Source organism: Prunus dulcis, chromosome 1 (genome assembly GCF_902201215.1).
Source record: "Prunus dulcis chromosome 1, ALMONDv2, whole genome shotgun sequence".
Lineage (NCBI taxonomy): Eukaryota > Viridiplantae > Streptophyta > Magnoliopsida > Rosales > Rosaceae > Prunus > Prunus dulcis.
The window spans coordinates 33,892,410-33,910,858 of NC_047650.1; the positions used below are offsets into that span (position 1 = coordinate 33,892,410).

Genomic DNA, 18,449 nt, shown 5'->3' on the forward strand with positions numbered 1-18,449 from the left:
TTATTTCAATATTTTGATGTCGAGCATTTTCAAGAGAGACTTTTATGCAATTGGGAGATCACTTTTTGTTATCTCTGACTAATAACACAATGACACGTAGGATAACTTTTTCACATATCATTGCATTATTGATTGGAAATATAAAAACAGTGATATCTATGTCACAAAAAAGTTTTTCTAATTTTCAAGGGATGAGACAAAAGCGTAGGCAAACTTTATTTTCCTTGCCACATAAGCATTTTTATGCTACAGAGAAATAGGTAAATGGGTTGGCAAAATAGTCTTCCCAACAAGGCAATGTTGATTACTTCAAAATTAATGGGAATATTGAGCCTCACTTATTTTTTACGATAAAATATCATCTCCACTCTCTTACCTATTTTTTATAAAATATTATAATAATTTGTAGAATTGCTTGAAGTAATCAACCTTTTTCATAAGGTAAATATACCACCTAGATTTCATTTGCATATTTCTTAGGATGAAACGTAAAATAAATTCATGAGATCAATTAACCAAAAATCAAAAACGAACCCTGACGAAAAGCCGAAAACGCATGCGTATCATTCGATTTTGGTCCAGTCCCGGAGTCTAATCCCTTGCCGTCTGAGACTTTCGCGGTAAGTCAATTCGCCGCCTTCCTTTTCTCACGTAAATCCCTAGCCCCTTGGATTTCGATTTTCAAAAAATTCCCCAGCTTCCTTCGTCTCAAGCTTTCCAAAAATTTGGGGCTTTCAATTAGGGTTTCCCAGTCGTTAAAATTCACAATGCCGCCATTCTGGTCGAGCACGACCTCGAAGGCGGTGGGGTCCTTACTGTCCCGTAGAATCGGCCCGAGGCATCTGATCCGGTCCGGCCGGAAATACGACCCCGTTCGATGCTTTAGTAACATTGGGGGCATAGAAACCCCATCGTCGATCCACAAGTGGACCGGCGATTCCCGACTGGATTATAATTATAGGTCACGGAGGCAATTTCTCGGCTGCGGCGACGGCGAAGAAGGCGGTGTTTTATCCAAAGTTTATGAGGAGAAGCGCGTCTTGGGGTAATTTAGCTTCAATTTCACTCTTTTCTTGCGTTCTGATCATTCCCAATTTCAGCTACTTTATATGCTTTTGCTTGTATTTAGAATTCGTTGTTGCAATCCAATGGCAATGGAGTTCCTGATATGCTTTGGAATATTACAATTTTTTACATTGGCTTACTTCATAAGCTAATTGCCCACCAGGAAAGAAAAATTGGGTCTTGAATGCCCTGTTTCATTTTTGCATTATTTTGCTCTTTTTCCCGTTTTGATTACTATATGGGAGAGGCATGGCCTGATGCACTATCGGATTCTAGGTATTCTCCAGAGCAATTGTTCGATGTGGTTGCTGCTGTAGACTTGTATCATGGTTTTGTCCCCTGGTGTCAGCGGTCCGACATAATCAAAACCTTTCCGGATGGATCATTTGATGCTGAGCTGGAGATTGGTTTTAAATTTCTGGTGGAAAGTTACGTTTCCCATGTCGAATTAGAGAGAGCAAAGCGTATAAAGGCAATCATTTTCCTTCAAGTTTCGTATGATTCTTTCTATAAGTTTTCTTCAGCATTGGTTTGCTCACTTTTCTACTTGCTGACAGATAATCTATTGTATTGCAATGGCTCACAAGTGATCTTTTCTGATCTGGATAACTTTGAAATTGAATTACCTGAGTCTTACAAGTGTGACCGTATGTGACACCAAGTGTTTGGCGTTGCCCATGCGTGGTAGACATTAGATTTTAATGGGGAGTGTGAGGATTTTCTTTGGATTAGTTTAAGGAGTTTGGGTTGGGTTTTATGTTGCTAAAACACTTAGGGGCTTGGAGACATTGTGCATTTGGCAGTGTTGGGTTTTAGAGAATGAAGACCATGTACCTACTGAAGGTGCACACTTGAAGTTTTTAAGTTGAGCACTAACGTGGCATGTAAATGGATATTGTCCTTAGGAGTGACATAGCATGTATCAGCGTTTGTATGCTTTTTGGGATAGAAAATTTTGATGGAAGTCTTCCTAAAAGTTACTTTTTACTTTCGGTTAAACCTTGATAAATAAGAACAATAATAGGTTGCTGGTGGTGGTGGTGTTAAAGATTAACTTCGGTACTGTCTCTTTTGTGAGTCATTGGGTGGCCTAATTTTGATTTTCACTAGTATCTTGTATCATTTATTGATGTTATTTTTCTAACTATACATTTATTTGAAAATGGTTCTTACTGATTTATTAGCATGAATTTGTTTCTTTACATTGTTATTATTGTTTTTGGTTTTGTTTTCTGATTCCTATTTATGACAATCTTTTTTTCTTGTTTAATTCTAGACCATTGTGTCAAATAGTTCCCTTTTCGATCATCTGATAAACATCTGGGAATTCAATCCGGGACCTGTTCCTGGATCTTGCAACCTTTATTTCTTGGTGGATTTCAAGTTCCGATCGCCAATTTACCGACAGGTGAGGTCCTTTTTTCAGTCTTTAACTGTGTTCTGTGGCAATTATTCAATCACTTTTCAGCCATAAGATGGACCACATATTAATTATCTGAACCCTGCATGGTCTGAAATTTGGGGATTGGAATTTAAAATCGTGATGAACTGCTGATCAAGCATTTTGATGTTGCAATGATTTTTGTCTCAGGTGGCATCTGTGTTCTTTAAGGAGGTGGTCTCTAAGCTTGTTGGTTCATTTAATGAGCGATGCCGTTTGATATACGGACCAGGAGTTCCAATTCATGAACATACATATGGACAAAGGGCATGATAGTTGATCATTTTTACCCATTAAAACAAGGTGTGAATGAGCTTCTGTGGAGTGCAGTCCGCAATACAATTGAATTCAAATTAACAGTCCCTCATTTCCCCCTGGGTAGTTTTTGTTCCATATGCTGCCCAGAGTCCCATTGATCATGTGTCACTGCTGAAGCCACATGGCGCAGAGGATTTCTTCTCTTATATCCCAATTTTCCATACGTGTATGTACTCAATGGGATGAAGTTTAACATTTTAGCAGCATCTCCAAATAGTAAAATTATGTTGCAGTGGTAAAACTATCTTATAAGCTAGCTTTTCTTGTGTGAACAATGATCTAACCATTTATGCATTTGTTCTATAAGATTGGAAAAAGCTATTGTCTTTTGTCCATTTTTGTTTGCCACCACCCATATATGGATCAGCAGCTATTACATTACATACCTGTGATTCTTGCCAGGCATTGGTGTATTTTTGTAATGGGTCTGTAGAGTCGACAGAAATTTTCTTCATTTTAGTTCATGCTTGCTTAGCAATATCACAGAAATGTGCATGGAACTCGTTGTGTGGTGATAAAACCAACACGGATCCACACAAAAAAAAAAAAAGAAAAAAAAAAAGAATCCAATGAAGCAGACAATGGTGGTGATCTCATGGATGACGAGAAATACTTACCATGTACCGTTTCATTGCCGTCCCTCTCTTTATATATCTCCTCTTCTAATAGGTCCCTCTCTTTATATATCTCCTCTTCTAATAGGTGACGTGAGAAGAGAGATAGAGAGAGAAACGGGCATGACAGACCAAACACAGTTAAGACGAAATTGAGATAACAACCAAAAGTAAAGAGTGGCCGCAAAGGAGAAAATGAAAGGTTAAAAAGGGGTTCTTTTCTCTGGTGAATTATTGTTAGCAAAACTTTCAAGAATATGCTTGAAAATAAATTTGAAGGAAAACCAAATAAACCTAATGATTAGGAATTATGAGGCATTTGGGGTGTAAGAAATCTGGATATTCGAACCGACATTGGCCGTCTGGTTGTAGCACACTTTGATATTGTGATGACCCACAGAGATCAAAAAGATAATGGAAGTAATTTGGTGATGTTGTTGAGCCCACTTTGACTGTGCAAAATTCAAGTATTTGATTTGATCCATCAATTTTACCAAGAAGAAGAATAATAGTGGAGACAGTAAGGAGTTGTCAGAGTCTAACCAAAGCCCATGGAGACTGTAGATTCCTAAATACCTCAAAAATTAACCAATAATTCAAGCACTTCTGGAGATTCGCCAGCTGGAATTGTGACGTGGCATGTTGAGACTTTGATTTCGGTCCCACTAGGATCGTCTTATCATTGGTTGAGGAGCTATGAATTTGTGCTCTGAACCACAAAATTTCATTTACATGACCCAAAAGAAAAAGAAAAGAAAAAAGAATTGGACTACCTGGAAACATGAACACAGCTGGCTACATAGAATATCTTTTATCTTCTCGACCGCCGATTGATTGATGGTTGCTCAACAGATAGCATCTCCCGTGTGTTAGCAAAAAAATTAAAGCATCCAATGATCCAACTTTCTTTTCTATCTTTTTTTTTTTCCTTTCTTTTTCTTCACTATCAATAATTGTACAATGATGCAGTTTTCAATTCTTGCCAAAAAGGTGTTTCACAAATGGAGAAGATTTATCTATGGGTAATCAATCATAACTTTATTTATTTTTATTAATCTAAAACATCATTTATCAGTCATTGTGTAACGCATAAACATAACAAATAACGCATGAGAGATATATACGTACACGCATATATTATATACACATAAGTTGCTGCAGATGGTACGATGAATCAGAAACTTTATTTGTTGCTATTAATCCACTCAGTGATGACTGTTTCTTGTTGCATTGTGATCTTCAAAGAGATTGAAGAAGATAGGGTTGCCGACTTGTGTTGGATAGAAGATGTAGATAAGCATAATGGGAAAGATACATATATGTAACATATAGAGCTAAAGTCAAACCAAAAAAGATGCAAAAGCTGCAGATTTAGTTAGTCGTTAACACAATATATATATATATATCTTCCTTTTCTTTTCTTTTTTAGGCAAACAAAGTACTTTTCTGCTTGTACAAGTGGTTTTCAACTGAATTTCGTTCATGAAAATACGACATAATTCCATTGTATTGTACAGTATAGTCCACGCATTCCATGATTCTTTTGAATAAAAGGCCAAGAAAACGTCTGGATGTTCCTTGTGGACTGCAACATTATTATATTCGAGTTCAATTAAATAATAATCACCCACAGTTCAGGTACATGGTACAATATTCATATATAAAATAGAGTGCATGCATGCCTATATAGGCTAGCTAGCTAGAGGTGTGAATTTTTGAGTGCGGCTATTCTCTCTCTCTCTCTCTCTCTCTCTCTCTCTCTCTCTCTCTCTCTCTCTCTCTCTCTCTCTGTGTCTGCTGCAGGTATGCATGGATGCAGATATATAAATTGATGCAATGCAACCCAAGAAGCGACCGAGTGACAGGGAAAATATATTTATGATGATGTTGGATGAAGAAGATCTCAAAATCTTCATCGTTTTGCATGCAATGCATAGAGCAAATCTGTAGTCCATATCTGATATCTATAGCCCCAACTTTTGCTCAAGACACACACCATAATGCCTCCTATGAATTTCAGTCCAAGTATATTCTTTCTTCAGCCTTACCTGGATTCGACTAGATCTCCTATAATAGATAACAATGTCGTAATTATGCTGCTCTCAGATCACGCTCGATACTATTTATGCACTAAAATTGAAAGTCCTTTTTATGGCTGAGTAATTTGAATAAAAAGCGTACTCATATATTTCTTTTTTGGACGAAAAAACATACTCATATATAGTTAGCTTGTAAGTATATAGTTGTGTGTGCATGAACATCCTTCTAGCGCCACCATCTAGTACATGGTGAATAAGCTAGGGTAGTGGGTGATTGTTAAAAACACAATCTTTGTTCCCCACAGAGAAGTCGGTCTTAGGAGCCATGAAGATAAGTCTTTTCCTAGCCACACATGTGCATGGTAATGGGTGTGGTAGCTAATCCATCAACCTAGCACGTCCTCCACACATTTACCTTTTTCATCAACTGATGTTATCTTGTGAGATTGTTGTTGTCGGATTTGAGTCTTATATATATCTTGATTCTTGTTAGAAAGTGTTTATTTATACGATTCATATTCATGATTTGATAACATGATATATGTCTGGCAAGATAATCTTATCCAAAAGATAGCTATAAGTACGATATAACATTTTGAATTTTTTGAAATCTCAGCCATATCTAACGCACTACGTGAAATCGAAAACGCATTATACCCTTTCAAGTTAAGGCCACGTAAAGTGTACTCTCTAGCTACAGTGTTCAATATTACCTGATTAAAGCACCCATACAAATCAAGTTTTGATTAGATTGGCACCACTATTTTCATCACCAAACTTGTGCTTAGAATATATGCAATAAGTGGCATGAGAAGTACACTACAAAAGGAAAAGTAGAAACAGCTTAATTTAGTTTCTAATTAATGCTTAAAACTTGTTTTCTTTCCCATTTCTTCAACGCATCACATAAGTAGCATTGCTTCCCACTGCCTAAAATGCAATGCTAGGTGGATGGTTCGCATTCATCGTGCCTCTAAGCAATACCTTTGAAGATTTTGCTACAATATTGCATGGTGGATTTTGTTCACGCCAGAAGAAGCAGACACCTGCCCCATATTATTTTGAGAACCCTACTAGTATCTCCACCAAGATCTTCTCCCACGAACTACCAATCAGCATCAAACACCTACCAACATCTGAAAAAGGCATGGTTATGGAGGAGCTGACACGTGTGCATGTGTTACCCTCAGTATCCATCCTCCCATGCATTATAGCCACGTTGAAGGTTTTTGCCAAACATTTCCCTAAAAAGACCAGGCAAAAGACTTTGGAGCAGGCCTAGGTTGCTGGCTGGTATTTCAAATTCAATTGTTGAGCATGTGAAGACTTGAAAGTGACAGAGACCAACACTCAGTCGACGTCGTTTTGATTTGGACATAATGTTTCCGTGCATTGAGGTGCATATATTCGAGTCCTGTCGGAGAAGGCGACAGTATCGAACTTGTGTTCAGATAAATACATAATCAAGCTACAGCAGCCCTACTTACACGTGCACGTGGTCAGGGTTTGAACCCAATAACGTAGGAAACACATTCTGGATTAAGATACTCATCATGGGTTATTTAGGAAAAACATTTTACATGAAAATGAGATAGCATTATTTTGCTATCTTTGGCCAATCACGGTATGTCACGTATGATAACTTTTTCATATATGACAAACTGTAATTTCCCTTTTCATACAAGTTTTTCTGGTTATTTAGGGTTGGTTTGGAAGTCATTTTGCCAAAATTACTTATGGGGAGAAGCATATAATCACTTGAAGTGATTTTAAGCGATTTTGGGGAGAAGCACCTCTCATATGATTCTCCATAAAATCACTTAAAACTACTTAAATGATTATATGGAGAAGTGATTCTCTATAAAAGATTACTGACCAATCCAAAATCATTCCCAAACGAGCTCTTAGTTAATGTTATGTCATTATTATCCACATCCTAATTACAATAACACGTTTGATTTGGTTCAGTTTTGACAAAATCCATAGAGGAAACTGAACTAAACCAATTTAAGACGGTTGAGACTTAAGCCCAATTCCTTTTTTTCTTTTGCAATTTTTAAACATTATTAGGCCAATTACAAAATAAAAATAAAAATCATAATTTCCTACATATTTTTATTATTTTCTACCGTATCAAACCATCCTAAATGCAACATAACATAAAACTTCGAATTCAACCTCCATATCTAGTTTTGATCTAATGAGATTATATGTTTAAAATAAAATAAATATATAAATAGATGGTCTGATTCGGTTTAAGTTGATTGCAAAAGTTCAAAACTAAACCAAATCAAACTATTTACGGTTTAGTTTGATTTTGAAATTATTTGATTTTTTCTTTGTCAAAATCAAATCAAATTGACCATTACGATTCAGATCGACTGATTTAGTCAGTACTATCGAATTGATGCCAACCCCTAATTCTTTATGTGAGAGTTCTTCTTTTGTCTACATAATTGGTATTTGGTATTGTAATCTATTATGAGGCTGATATTGGTTGCTAACAATTGGATTTAGCATTTTTCAACAAAGCCTAATGCATTCGTCACGTGTGCTTACTTGAAGAAGTGTATTGATAAACTTATTTTAGAGTGGAAATAACATTAATAAATAAGTCATCTTATTCATTTTCCAAAGGAACATTTGAATTTTGATCCCTCGATAACATGCTTTTCCTTTACTAAACTGATGAAGTGTCAAATTAGATTTAGATTTAGATCTATATTATAGACATAGGCGCATACAATGAACCTGGAAAAATATACATGCTTGAATATATTATGTATTAATAATTAACAAAAGTGTTGAAGAATATAAGTCATACATTCGAAATTTTACTAAATAAAATATAATATATAATGAATAGTAACATTACTAATATCACCGAGGCCTTTTTGTGATAAAACTTCACACATACTGGGATTTGTAGGTACTTAAGTTGGGGATAATATCGGTGTTGCTAGTAGTAGGCCAATGACCCGTCTTTTTTAAAATTTAACATGGTATCAGAGCGGGTTGATTGACCAGCCCTGAATTGGGCTTTTACCATTACCCAATATGTGGTGTTCACATGTTGGGCTTGAATGTTTACTCATACTTTTGACATAATACGTAGTGTTCACGTGTTGGGCTTAAATGATTGACTCCAATGTGGACTTGACTCCAAGTGTGGCCCACGTGAAGGGGCATGTTGAAAAATATAAGTCCCAAATCAGAAACTTGACTAAATAAAATACAATATATAATGAATTATTATACTATTATTATCACCGATGCATTTTTTGATAAAATCTCACACTTACTAGGCTTTGTAGATGGTTAAGTTGGAAACAAAATCAGTGTTGCTGGTAATGGGCCAATGACCAATCTTTATGAAATTTAACAAAGAAAATGACCAAAATTAAATCAAATTTTAACATTAAAAAAAAAGCATTTTATTTAAGAATGACAATCTAATTTTATGTTTTTATAAAACTTGAAATACAATTCATACTAAAAGAAATAAGGTGAGAAAATTGCGCCCATTGTATGAACAAAGTTTGACACTAGTCATATATATACTACCGAAAGGAAATGAAGGTCGTATGCTATTTGGGTTCCCATTTGGAGAGAGAGAATCTTTCGTGTGTCCCTTCAAAATGATTGAAAATATGTACTCACATATGGCCTACCTTGTCCTCTTCTTCATCGTGCCAAGTTTTTATAGGTCCATAGCCCTATTTTGGCTGGTACTTGCTAATTGTACATTGCAGCTTAATTATTATGTCAATGAGATTCACGCTGTAAAAACCACCTTAATCCATTCAGACTTCCACATGCTCACCTCAAATAAAATTTATCCTTTTAATTTCTTATTATTTTTTATTTCCCAATCGAACTCGCCCTTTTTTTGTTGTTGAAGAAAACGAATTGTCTAAACTATAAAAGGGAGGAAATATCTCACACACGCACACTACGAAAGTATCATGAAAATTCGAACATGATATCACTGATTTATAAATCAACATCTTTTTTTAATAAATTAAACCGTTTGTATTATTCGGCACTCTTGAATTCAAGCTCACAAAATGTGTAAATCTAAAATTTCAATAACAAGTGTACTCACTAGAGTTTCTTCAAACAAAATATTGTTTTCCTGCATCCAACTAATTATAATCCTAACTCATTTTTCCACCGTCTTTCTTTCAGTTTTTTTTAATCTTTAACATAGAAAGAAAGGTGCCCTGATAATCTCAAGCAAGATGTGAGCCCCAGGAGAATCCAGGAGGACCACGAGAGTGGTCTGATCTGGAAGGTTAGAGATGATTAGAATTTTAGAAAAAAGATGAGCTGGATGCCACTACGGCTATTCATCTCTTCTGTCCCCACCAAAGATTATTGATTATTCCCTCTCCCCCTCTCTGACTACTTTCTATTCATACTTTGACGATCACCAAAATACATTCATTAATTTTAAATGGACAAAACATTTTATCCAAACTAATATTGGTTTACTCTCTTTTGGTTTTCATATGTATTTGTAAACCTCTTGAGAAAAGCATATGAGGGTAGCGAGTTCGTTTTCTTACACACTCAAGTTCATATCTATTTTTTTTGTAAATTAAATTAAATTAGATTATTGTTTATATTTAAAATATAAAATAAAACTCTCTTAATTGTAATTAATGTGACCGCTCTCTCTGTCTTTTGTGATCAATGCCAAACTACCAATTATCACGAAGTCAAGAAACAAATTTTTTAGGCACTATTAATACACACACTACACGGATGTTAGGACTTGAATTCAGGATCTTGTCTAAGAGAGTAAATATTTCAAACTAACTACTATACTAGTAGTAGTGGTAGAGCCAAAAATTCTATCAAGTAGGTTCAACTTTAAATAGCTTTATAATTACAATAACTTAATTTTGTCTTCGATTTTGATTTGACTCCGTTTCTAGTAATATCAAGAAAGCTTTAATTAATAAGGCCAAGTTAAGCATGCCACTCGTTTTTTATGTTTATGGTAAATTTGTTCTTTAGTCAAATATCTTACCAAATTCGTAATTTTACCTCTTGACAAGGAATCAAAGTTTGTATTTGTGTGGGAAGTAAAAGGAAGAAATACAAGGATATTAATGATTCATTGAACCTAGTTTAGGAGAAATTATAGAATAGTTTAGTTCACATTGACAAAAAAAAAGAAAAAAAAAAAAAAGAAGTTTTGTTCAGATTCATAGTACTACATTGAATTATTTACTATGAATCTATATGGTTATTTCAAATTCATTGTATTTACTATTGTTAAGTTTTTCTATTGAATGTATGGTTAAAATGTAAAGCTATTCTCTTAAAACCCATTTATCTAAATAGTCTTTAGTTTGTAGATATGAACTTAATCAAGTTGGCTATAGCATATGTGTTTCTCACTGTGCACCAGAGTTCGAAGCCCTCTTCCCGTAGTTTAGATTAGATTAAATTAGAATATCGTATGTATAAAATAAATAAAAAAGTCTTTAGTTTGTATTGTTATTTTTCCTCAATTTTATAAGAGATATTTAGTCATATACCCATTCTTACCACTAAAACTATAAATAAACTCTACACCATTTAATTTCTATAAACAAACTCAAAAAAAGACAGCTGACCCTATTGAATTTAATTTTAATTATTAAATTACTTTGATGCCATATTGAGTGATTTGAGCTTTTGTATGAGGTTTTTGGGTTGGGTTTATTTTAAGAAATCAATGGCAGTTTTGTAATTTAAAAGAAGTGAAAAGCCTTTTTGTTATATTGTAAATGGGTTTTGGGTGTGTTTTTAAAGTCCATTTCATATAAAGTTTTTTTAAATAATTAAGGCTCCTATATTGGGTATAATAGTGAATCTCCCATTTTATAAATGTCTTGGACAATGCCATATGTGTTGTATTCAATTGAGTTTACTATCAGATTCATTGTCGAGTTAGAATGAGATCCAATATATTCAAGTTTGGAGTAACTTGGGTTGTTCTATCTTTGTGTATTCTTTTCCTTTTTGGCTATTTTTTTTTCTTCATATGATATTCGTTTCAAGTTCGTTAATTTGCTTGAGCATATCCAAGAAATCAAAGTAGATAGATACGTGTGGTGGGAGAAAATTAATCGAGAAAGGTTAAAAAAAAAAGGTTTGAACAGAAAAACAAACAATGCAAGGTGAAAAAAAAAACATTATGTGTGGAAAGAGTGAATGTCGTGTTACTGTTATAAATTTTATGTACTTTGTTACCCTATGCACCGCCAAATCTCTAATTGACACTTGTCCTTAATTTTGTCCTGTGTGTCTGTGTCCTCTTTCTCCAATGCTGCTTATATAAAGTGCCTCTTCCCCCCCTCTCCCCCCAGTGGCTCAAAATTAGCAAAGCATACAAGTCCTCTCTGGTTTTACTACAAAAAGCCACTGACCATTTAACATTCTCACTAAGAAAGAGGAAGAGATCGAGAGAGAGAGTGAAAGAGATGGATGCAATTTTCACATGCGTTTTCATCTTCCTCCTGACCCTTCTCTCATTTTTAATTTTCACGAAAAGGGACAAGAGAGAGGAGCCCCAGAAAAAGGCTAAGCTCCCTCCAGGGTCATTGGGTTGGCCTTATATAGGAGAAACTCTTCAGCTCTATTCTCAGGACCCAAACACTTTCTTTTCGACCAAACAAAAAAGGTTAGGTCTCGCTTTCTCTCATGTCCGTATGTATTTATTTTTTATTTTTTATGATTACATTGAAAGGAATCGAACCTTGAACGGTTTTATTTTATTTACTCTCAGGTACGGGGAAATTTTCAAGACGCATATCCTCGGGTGTCCATGTGTCATGCTGGCGAGCCCCGAGGCCGCCAAGTTCGTTTTGGTGACTGAGGCTCACTTGTTCAAACCCACATACCCCAAAAGCAAAGAACGTTTGATTGGTCCTTCAGCACTGTTTTTTCACCAAGGAGACTACCATATTAGGCTGAGGAAACTAGTCCAAGGATCTCTCTCCCTTGACATTATTCGAAACTTGGTGCCTCATATTGAGGCCATAGCTGTGTCTGGCTCAGACTCCTGGGGCGCTGGCCAAGTCATCAACACCTTCCATGAAATGAAGAAGGTGAGCTTATTCATTATTATTAATGCAAACACAAAATTATATTTGGATCATCAATTCAACACCTTGTTATAAAGCTCTTTGACTCTGCCGTTTTTAAACAAATGGGTTGGGTATCTAAAAAGTTTTGTTCACAATTTCTTTATTTATTTGTATGATAAAGTTTTTTTTATCTTTGCCTATATATGCTTTTTATGTTGACCGACTTATTTTATATTTCTTGAGTGATTCTAGTATTCTTTCCAAGTGGGTATACTTGCAACTTTTGGCCATTTGGAGGCACATTACAAACAAGAACTCAACAACAACTACACCATCGTGGACAAAGGCTACAATTCCTTTCCCACAAACATTCCGGGAACATTATACAAAAAGGCTTTATTGGTAGGGATTTTTTGTTTTTATTATAAATATTTATTAAATCTTATTTATTTAGTGTGTTTGATACACTAATTAATTGTTCGTATAATAGGCAAGGAAGAGGCTAAGAGAGATTCTTGGCGACATTATCAGTGAGAGGAAGGAGAAGAGGCTACTTGAAAAAGATCTATTGGGTTGCTTGTTAAACTCTAAAGATAAAAAAGGTGAAGTCTTAACTGATGACCAAATTGCAGACAATATTTTGGGTGTGCTTTTTGCTGCTCAAGACACCACAGCTAGCGTTATGACATGGATTCTCAAGTACCTCCACGATGAGCCCAAACTTCTAGAGGCTGTAAAGGTATATATTACAGTGCTAAAATCAGTAGCTTACGCATGAATGATTCATCACTATTAATAAATGTAGTAAAGGTATATATTACAGTGCTAAAATCAGTCGCTTATGCATGAATGATTCATCACTATTAATAAATGTAGTAGGACCACGCTCCACTAATGGTCAGAAATCGAGCACATGTTTGGACAGCAACTTCCCTTAGTGAAATCCTTATATATATATATATATATATGTGTGTGTATATGACAAGTTATATACAGCTATAGCCATACTCTTAGCTCTAGAACAACTCACTTTCACTTCATATCTTGTCTTTATCTTTGAAAAGAAATTGCAACATGTATATTTATGAAGTTGCCTAATTTGCAGGCCGAGCATGATGCAATTCGTGAATCAAATGAAGAAGGCAACCAACCGTTGAGCTGGGCACAGAGTAGAAACATGCCAATAAGTTCCAAGGTATGGAATATACATGCACTGTCTCACGGGACAATTAATGTATATTTTGCCAGCAATTCATGGAATGATAGAGTATCTTCTTTCTCAGGTTGTGTTGGAGAGTTTGAGAATGGCGAGCATTATATCTTTTGCCTTTAGAGAGGCAGTGGTTGATGTGGAATATAAAGGTAAGTAATTATAGGACTACATAATATTTTTTTTATTGACCTCAAAAAAAGTCGTCACACTGACTAATGCAAACATAAAGCTAGATAGATACTAATGACAACCCCAATACTAATGATCACCACAAACCCCAATACTAATGACAACCCCAAGCCTAATGATCACCACAAACCCTAGTTTTAAGTAAACATATATATGTGAATGAATTTGTCCAGCTAGAAAATGATGTGTATGTATTGTTGGTATATGATTGACGTTGGATGTGTGACAGGGTACTTGATTCCAAAAGGTTGGAAGGTGATGCCTTTGTTCAGGAACATTCATCACAATCCTGATTTTTTTGCCGACCCTCACAAATTCGATCCTTCTAGATTGGAGGTATGGACGGTGACTACTGTTTCTATTTCCCTTCTGTTCTCCCTCTCATTCTACACCTTTTAATTGAAATTATTTAAAATTTATTTTCGAGTTTCCCCAGGTTGCACCAAAGCCGAATACATTTATGCCATTTGGCAGTGGAGTGCATGCCTGTCCAGGAAATGAGCTTGCCAAGCTAGAATTACTGATTATGATGCACCATTTGGTTACCAAGTTCAGGTATAATAGAAATTCATGTTCAATTTCAGACTTGCAGTACCCTCCTCCTAATCGGTTATAAGTTGATAAGACGCTAATCCCTTGTTTTTGTCGATTAATAAGTTGATACGACACTAATCATTCATTTTTTTGTTTTTTTGTTTTTGTTTTTGCAGATGGGAAGTAGTGGGATCCCAAAATGAGATTCAATATAGCCCATTCCCAGTGCCTATCCATGGACTCCCAGCCAAATTTTGGAAAAAATCTACCTGCTAGCTGAGCTGTCACTCTCCCCAAAATTAACTTTTTCTCATAGTCTATGTTTTGGGCTGAGGCACTTTTTTTTTTTCTTTTTCTTTTTCCTTTTGGTTTTCCTCACTCTAATATTGTTATAAATTTTTGTCATTCAACAAATGTACTCTATGGTTGCGTTTGTTACACCGGATTTGCAAGCATTCCAGGATAGGACTAATTTAGCCCAGTTCCGGTTGTATCACACGATTCTATTTAAGAACCTGATCATGGAGGACTGAATTAGAGCCCTTTTAAATTTCGTTATTTTGTCCGGTGCCAAGGTATGGGCTTAAATAAGCCCCGCCTCTATTCTTTTTCTTTCTTATGACTGCTGTATGTGTTCTGTCTATGGCTGCTCTGCTCACACATGTTACTATACATTACTTCTTTACATAATAACATTATAAATTTATAGTATCATATTTCTTGGGAACTTTGATCTTAAATACTAAACTCAACATTCTCTTTACTTTAAATACCACCAAAGTTTCTAGATTAGTGACCAATTGAAAATTCAAATGAGAAACTAATATGAATGTTACTAAAATTTAATATGTTTACATCATTTATCACCATACAAATTACAATGACAAAAATCCCTGCCAAAAAAAAAAAAAAAAATTTCATGTTTTTCCTTTCGGAAAGGAAAGATTAGGAGAGTCCTATTGATTGTAGCTTTCTCCGAACCTCTGGAAAAAGCATGGAAAAAAAAGTTTTGAATGGTACGATCCCTATGTCACCTCTCTCTCGGTAATCTATTATTAATAACTTCTTCCCAATTCTTTTCGCCATAAGGGAAATTCACAAGTTGTCTCAAGCTTTAATGGGATATTTTATTTTGGTCCGAGAAGAAATTACCAGACGTCTAGCATTCCTTCACACTTGGCGCCAGTAAGACTTTGACATCATTTGTATATAGATAAAGTAATGAAATCTCATCCAACATATCGGAGCTCCAATATATTACAATCCACAAATGAGTCCAAAGCACTTATCTTATAACCTATATATATGTTGGGGATTGGATTGCTATAACTAATGTAACTCAAGCATCATCTTCTTCGGATGCTGGCGATGTGTATTTACTAATGGCTGCATTAATCCTCTCTTTGTCTCTGGTTGGGAACGCCTCCAAGAGAATCCCATCTTTGTAAAAATGGAAGAGGGGCACCGTCTGCATCATTTCATCCCATCCTAATCAATTTAGAAATGGCACGCAAAGACAACTTTGTAGAGTTGATCAAAGAAAGTTACCTTAATTCTAAGTCGCTCTGCAACCTCGGATTGTTCATCGTACTCATCAATTACCTGCAGTAATTAGTACTAGGGCTTTTAGGATTATGTCTTGAGTTGGTAACTGAAAAACTCAAAGCACAATACTCACATTATGCTTTAAGAAGATCACTCCGGCTTCTCCATTGCCAGCTCCCTTGCACAACTTTGAAAACCCCTGCTCTATGTACTTGCAGCTTCCACATGATGTGCGAAAAAAATCTACGACGACTAAAGAACCCCTTTTTTTGGCCGTTTCGAGAATTCTGAACAATTCCTCGTCAGTCTTAAATTCTCTAACGCATTCAACTGGACACAGATCATCATCTTCATCAGTCATTTCTGCTTGGTTTACGCTTCTTTCGAATGCGTGGCAACTTGGAATTTTGGCCCTAATAAGATATGATCTAACATGTGTTCTCCCAGGAATTATGGTGGGAAATTCAGAGGGACTTGTTGAACCAAGTTTTGGGTTTGGTTTTGTTCCAAAATTGAATGATGCTCTGGCCTTGCCATATAGAATAGTATGACTTTGCATCGGAACGAAACACAAACTTAATCTAATTTGCAGGATGAGCTATTGATCTTCAGCACATTCTTAAATTTCTATTGTCTTCCACTGGTTGAGTGTGAAAACATCAGGGCCTTTTGTTCAGAAAAATACATTCAACCTGTGACATTTACAAATAGAAATGGTGGAAAACCGGTATGAAAAGAGAAAAAATAATGAAACAAATAGCTCCAAAATTATGATCTGTCTCAAGGATATGGTTCTGCAATCTTGAATTGAAAAAAAGAGAGGAAAGAATATCAACTGAAATCAAAGAGATGAATGAGTTGAGTTGAGAGGCTTACCTCTGGCAGTTGATGAGAAGTGAGGCTCCAATTGCCATATCTGAATTCTGAATTATGCTACGAATGAGAAGAAGACACGACATCATTAACCATATCAGCTCATGTTTTGGGCTTTCAATCATGGCCCTGAAGCCCAGTATGGGCGTTTTCGTATTTTACATGGGCTTAATGGGCTTCTTCGTAATTTTCATGGGCTGAGAGTGAATCCAAACTCTACCCAGAACCAGAAAGAGCGTGTAGGATTATACTTTCGTACGCGCGACCGATTTCCAAACTAGCGGAAATATAATCCAATTTATGACGTCATCAAGACCAATTACAACAAACAATGTTATGGGAATGCGTGCCTTGTCCGTCATCTGATCTCTGCCAAATTGCCATGCTAGCGACTGTGAGGCGCGGTTTGTTCGCGCGTGATCTGAATCTGATGACAATTAAATTCTCAAACCAAACCAACCAAACCAGACCAAATTATTTAATATCTCCTCTGGAATTGAATGATAAAAACGACGTAGTTGCGAGGGCACAAGGTAACCGGATAGAGAAATAGAGAAGCTATGGGGAGCAGCAATCAGCTGAAGTCGGAGAGCTTGCTGGAGCTGATGAAAGAGCACTTGACCACTGATGCCGGCAAACAAATCACAAAGAAGATCGGCCTCGTCTATCAAATCAACATTGCCCCCAAGGTAGGCCCCACCAATCTTCCCTCCCCAAAATGCCTAAAACTCCATTTCACCGCTTTTTTCTCACAATTTCTGAATTGAACCGCAGAAAATTGGGTTTGATGAGGTGATTTTCACCGTTGATCTCAAGAAGGGGGAGGTCAAGAAAGGTTAGGGTTTCTGATTTTGATTAGCTGAGTTTAACTTGAGCTTAATTACTGAAACTACATATCTTGAATTTCAGGGCCATATGAAGGAGGGAAGCCAGATGCAACTTTTTCCTTCAAGGATGATGATTTTGTGAAGGTTGCGCTGGGCAAGATGAACCCACAAGTTGCTTTCATGAGGGGTGCCATGAAGATCAAGGGCAGTCTGAGTGCAGCCACAAAATTTACTCCTGACATATTCCCCAAGCCTGCCAAGATGTGAGGCTTCCGAGTCAGAGGCCGCCAGATATAAAGTTTGCATTTTTAGGCGTAGCCTTGTTTGCTTTGGTTGCTTCAAATGAATATCTGAAAATAGTAGGGAACTTGAACTGGAATTTTAGCTTTCCATTAAGAGAAGCTAGAAATCAATTAAAGCTTGTACCCTTTTGATATATGCATGATCATTTCATCATTTCATACATAGTGCAATAAGCTGCCAATAACAAGCTTTCTTTCTTCAATCATATCTGATTCTGAGGATCTTTCTGTTATGTTATCCATTTTCATGTGCTCTGTATTTGGTCATTTGCGTTGCTTATTGCCATGGCTTGAGATTTTTCTAGGCTGCCAAAAGTCACCCCTTTTTATTTATTTATTCTCGACTATAAATTTGAAATCCTGGTGAGTTGGATACTAGGTTGGAGTTGGCTGATCAGATGGGACGA

The 18,449-nt window shown here is 35.9% G+C and overlaps 4 protein-coding genes across 5 annotated transcripts; 3 read left to right on the forward strand and 1 right to left on the reverse strand.

Annotated features, from left to right (window-relative positions):
• Window positions 1–439: 439 nt before the first annotated feature.
• Window positions 440–3,205, forward strand: LOC117615798 (coenzyme Q-binding protein COQ10 homolog, mitochondrial). Of its 2 annotated transcripts, none has more exons than XM_034344954.1 (4): window positions 440–1,045; window positions 1,342–1,537; window positions 2,342–2,473; window positions 2,657–3,205. In XM_034344954.1, exons 1-4 carry the CDS (start codon window positions 768–770, stop codon window positions 2,777–2,779), a joined length of 729 nt encoding a protein of 242 aa, XP_034200845.1. In that variant the 5' UTR covers window positions 440–767; the 3' UTR covers window positions 2,780–3,205. The 2 variants fall into 2 exon arrangements, with proteins under 2 accessions (XP_034200845.1, XP_034200843.1); XM_034344952.1 differs by having other exon boundaries at window positions 457–1,045; window positions 1,342–1,555.
• An 8,648-nt stretch (window positions 3,206–11,853) lies between these two features.
• On the forward strand, window positions 11,854–15,053 carry LOC117636232 (abscisic acid 8'-hydroxylase CYP707A1-like). Its single transcript, XM_034370718.1, has 9 exons — window positions 11,854–12,153; window positions 12,259–12,580; window positions 12,812–12,961; window positions 13,050–13,298; window positions 13,665–13,754; window positions 13,843–13,921; window positions 14,191–14,297; window positions 14,398–14,516; window positions 14,672–15,053. Exons 1-9 carry the CDS (start codon window positions 11,954–11,956, stop codon window positions 14,769–14,771), a joined length of 1,416 nt encoding a protein of 471 aa, XP_034226609.1. The 5' UTR covers window positions 11,854–11,953; the 3' UTR covers window positions 14,772–15,053.
• A 483-nt stretch (window positions 15,054–15,536) lies between these two features.
• LOC117615919 (thioredoxin-like 4, chloroplastic) lies at window positions 15,537–17,282 on the reverse strand. Its single transcript, XM_034345100.1, has 4 exons — window positions 16,917–17,282; window positions 16,174–16,732; window positions 16,044–16,097; window positions 15,537–15,963 (listed from the first exon to the last, which is right to left on the reverse strand). Exons 2-4 carry the CDS (start codon window positions 16,597–16,599, stop codon window positions 15,835–15,837), a joined length of 609 nt encoding a protein of 202 aa, XP_034200991.1. The 5' UTR covers window positions 16,600–16,732; window positions 16,917–17,282; the 3' UTR covers window positions 15,537–15,834.
• On the forward strand, window positions 17,230–18,248 carry LOC117615920 (peroxisomal multifunctional enzyme type 2). The gene is made up of 3 exons (XM_034345101.1): window positions 17,230–17,602; window positions 17,688–17,748; window positions 17,823–18,248. Exons 1-3 carry the CDS (start codon window positions 17,474–17,476, stop codon window positions 18,005–18,007), a joined length of 375 nt encoding a protein of 124 aa, XP_034200992.1. The 5' UTR covers window positions 17,230–17,473; the 3' UTR covers window positions 18,008–18,248.
• Window positions 18,249–18,449: the final 201 nt, after the last annotated feature.

Bases quoted from the DNA above. Each gene is read 5' to 3' on its own strand.
- LOC117615798 (XM_034344952.1), top strand. From the start codon at position 768: ATGCCGCCATTCTGGTCGAGCACGACCTCGAAGGCGGTGGGGTCCTTA. The intron at 1,046-1,341 runs GTAATTTAGCTT...ATCGGATTCTAG, and splicing joins GAGGAGAAGCGCGTCTTGGG to GTATTCTCCAGAGCAATTGT. The intron at 1,556-2,341 runs GTTTCGTATGAT...GTTTAATTCTAG, and splicing joins AGGCAATCATTTTCCTTCAA to ACCATTGTGTCAAATAGTTC.
- LOC117615919 (XM_034345100.1), bottom strand. From the start codon at position 16,599: ATGCAAAGTCATACTATTCTATATGGCAAGGCCAGAGCATCATTCAAT. The intron at 16,098-16,173 runs GTGAGTATTGTG...TAATTACTGCAG, and splicing joins TGATCTTCTTAAAGCATAAT to GTAATTGATGAGTACGATGA. The intron at 15,964-16,043 runs GTAACTTTCTTT...GAAATGATGCAG, and splicing joins CAGAGCGACTTAGAATTAAG to ACGGTGCCCCTCTTCCATTT.
- LOC117636232 (XM_034370718.1), top strand. From the start codon at position 11,954: ATGGATGCAATTTTCACATGCGTTTTCATCTTCCTCCTGACCCTTCTC. The intron at 12,581-12,811 runs GTGAGCTTATTC...GAGTGATTCTAG, and splicing joins CCTTCCATGAAATGAAGAAG to TATTCTTTCCAAGTGGGTAT. The intron at 13,922-14,190 runs GTAAGTAATTAT...GATGTGTGACAG, and splicing joins GGTTGATGTGGAATATAAAG to GGTACTTGATTCCAAAAGGT.
- LOC117615920 (XM_034345101.1), top strand. From the start codon at position 17,474: ATGGGGAGCAGCAATCAGCTGAAGTCGGAGAGCTTGCTGGAGCTGATG. The intron at 17,603-17,687 runs GTAGGCCCCACC...ATTGAACCGCAG, and splicing joins AAATCAACATTGCCCCCAAG to AAAATTGGGTTTGATGAGGT. The intron at 17,749-17,822 runs GTTAGGGTTTCT...CTTGAATTTCAG, and splicing joins GAAGGGGGAGGTCAAGAAAG to GGCCATATGAAGGAGGGAAG.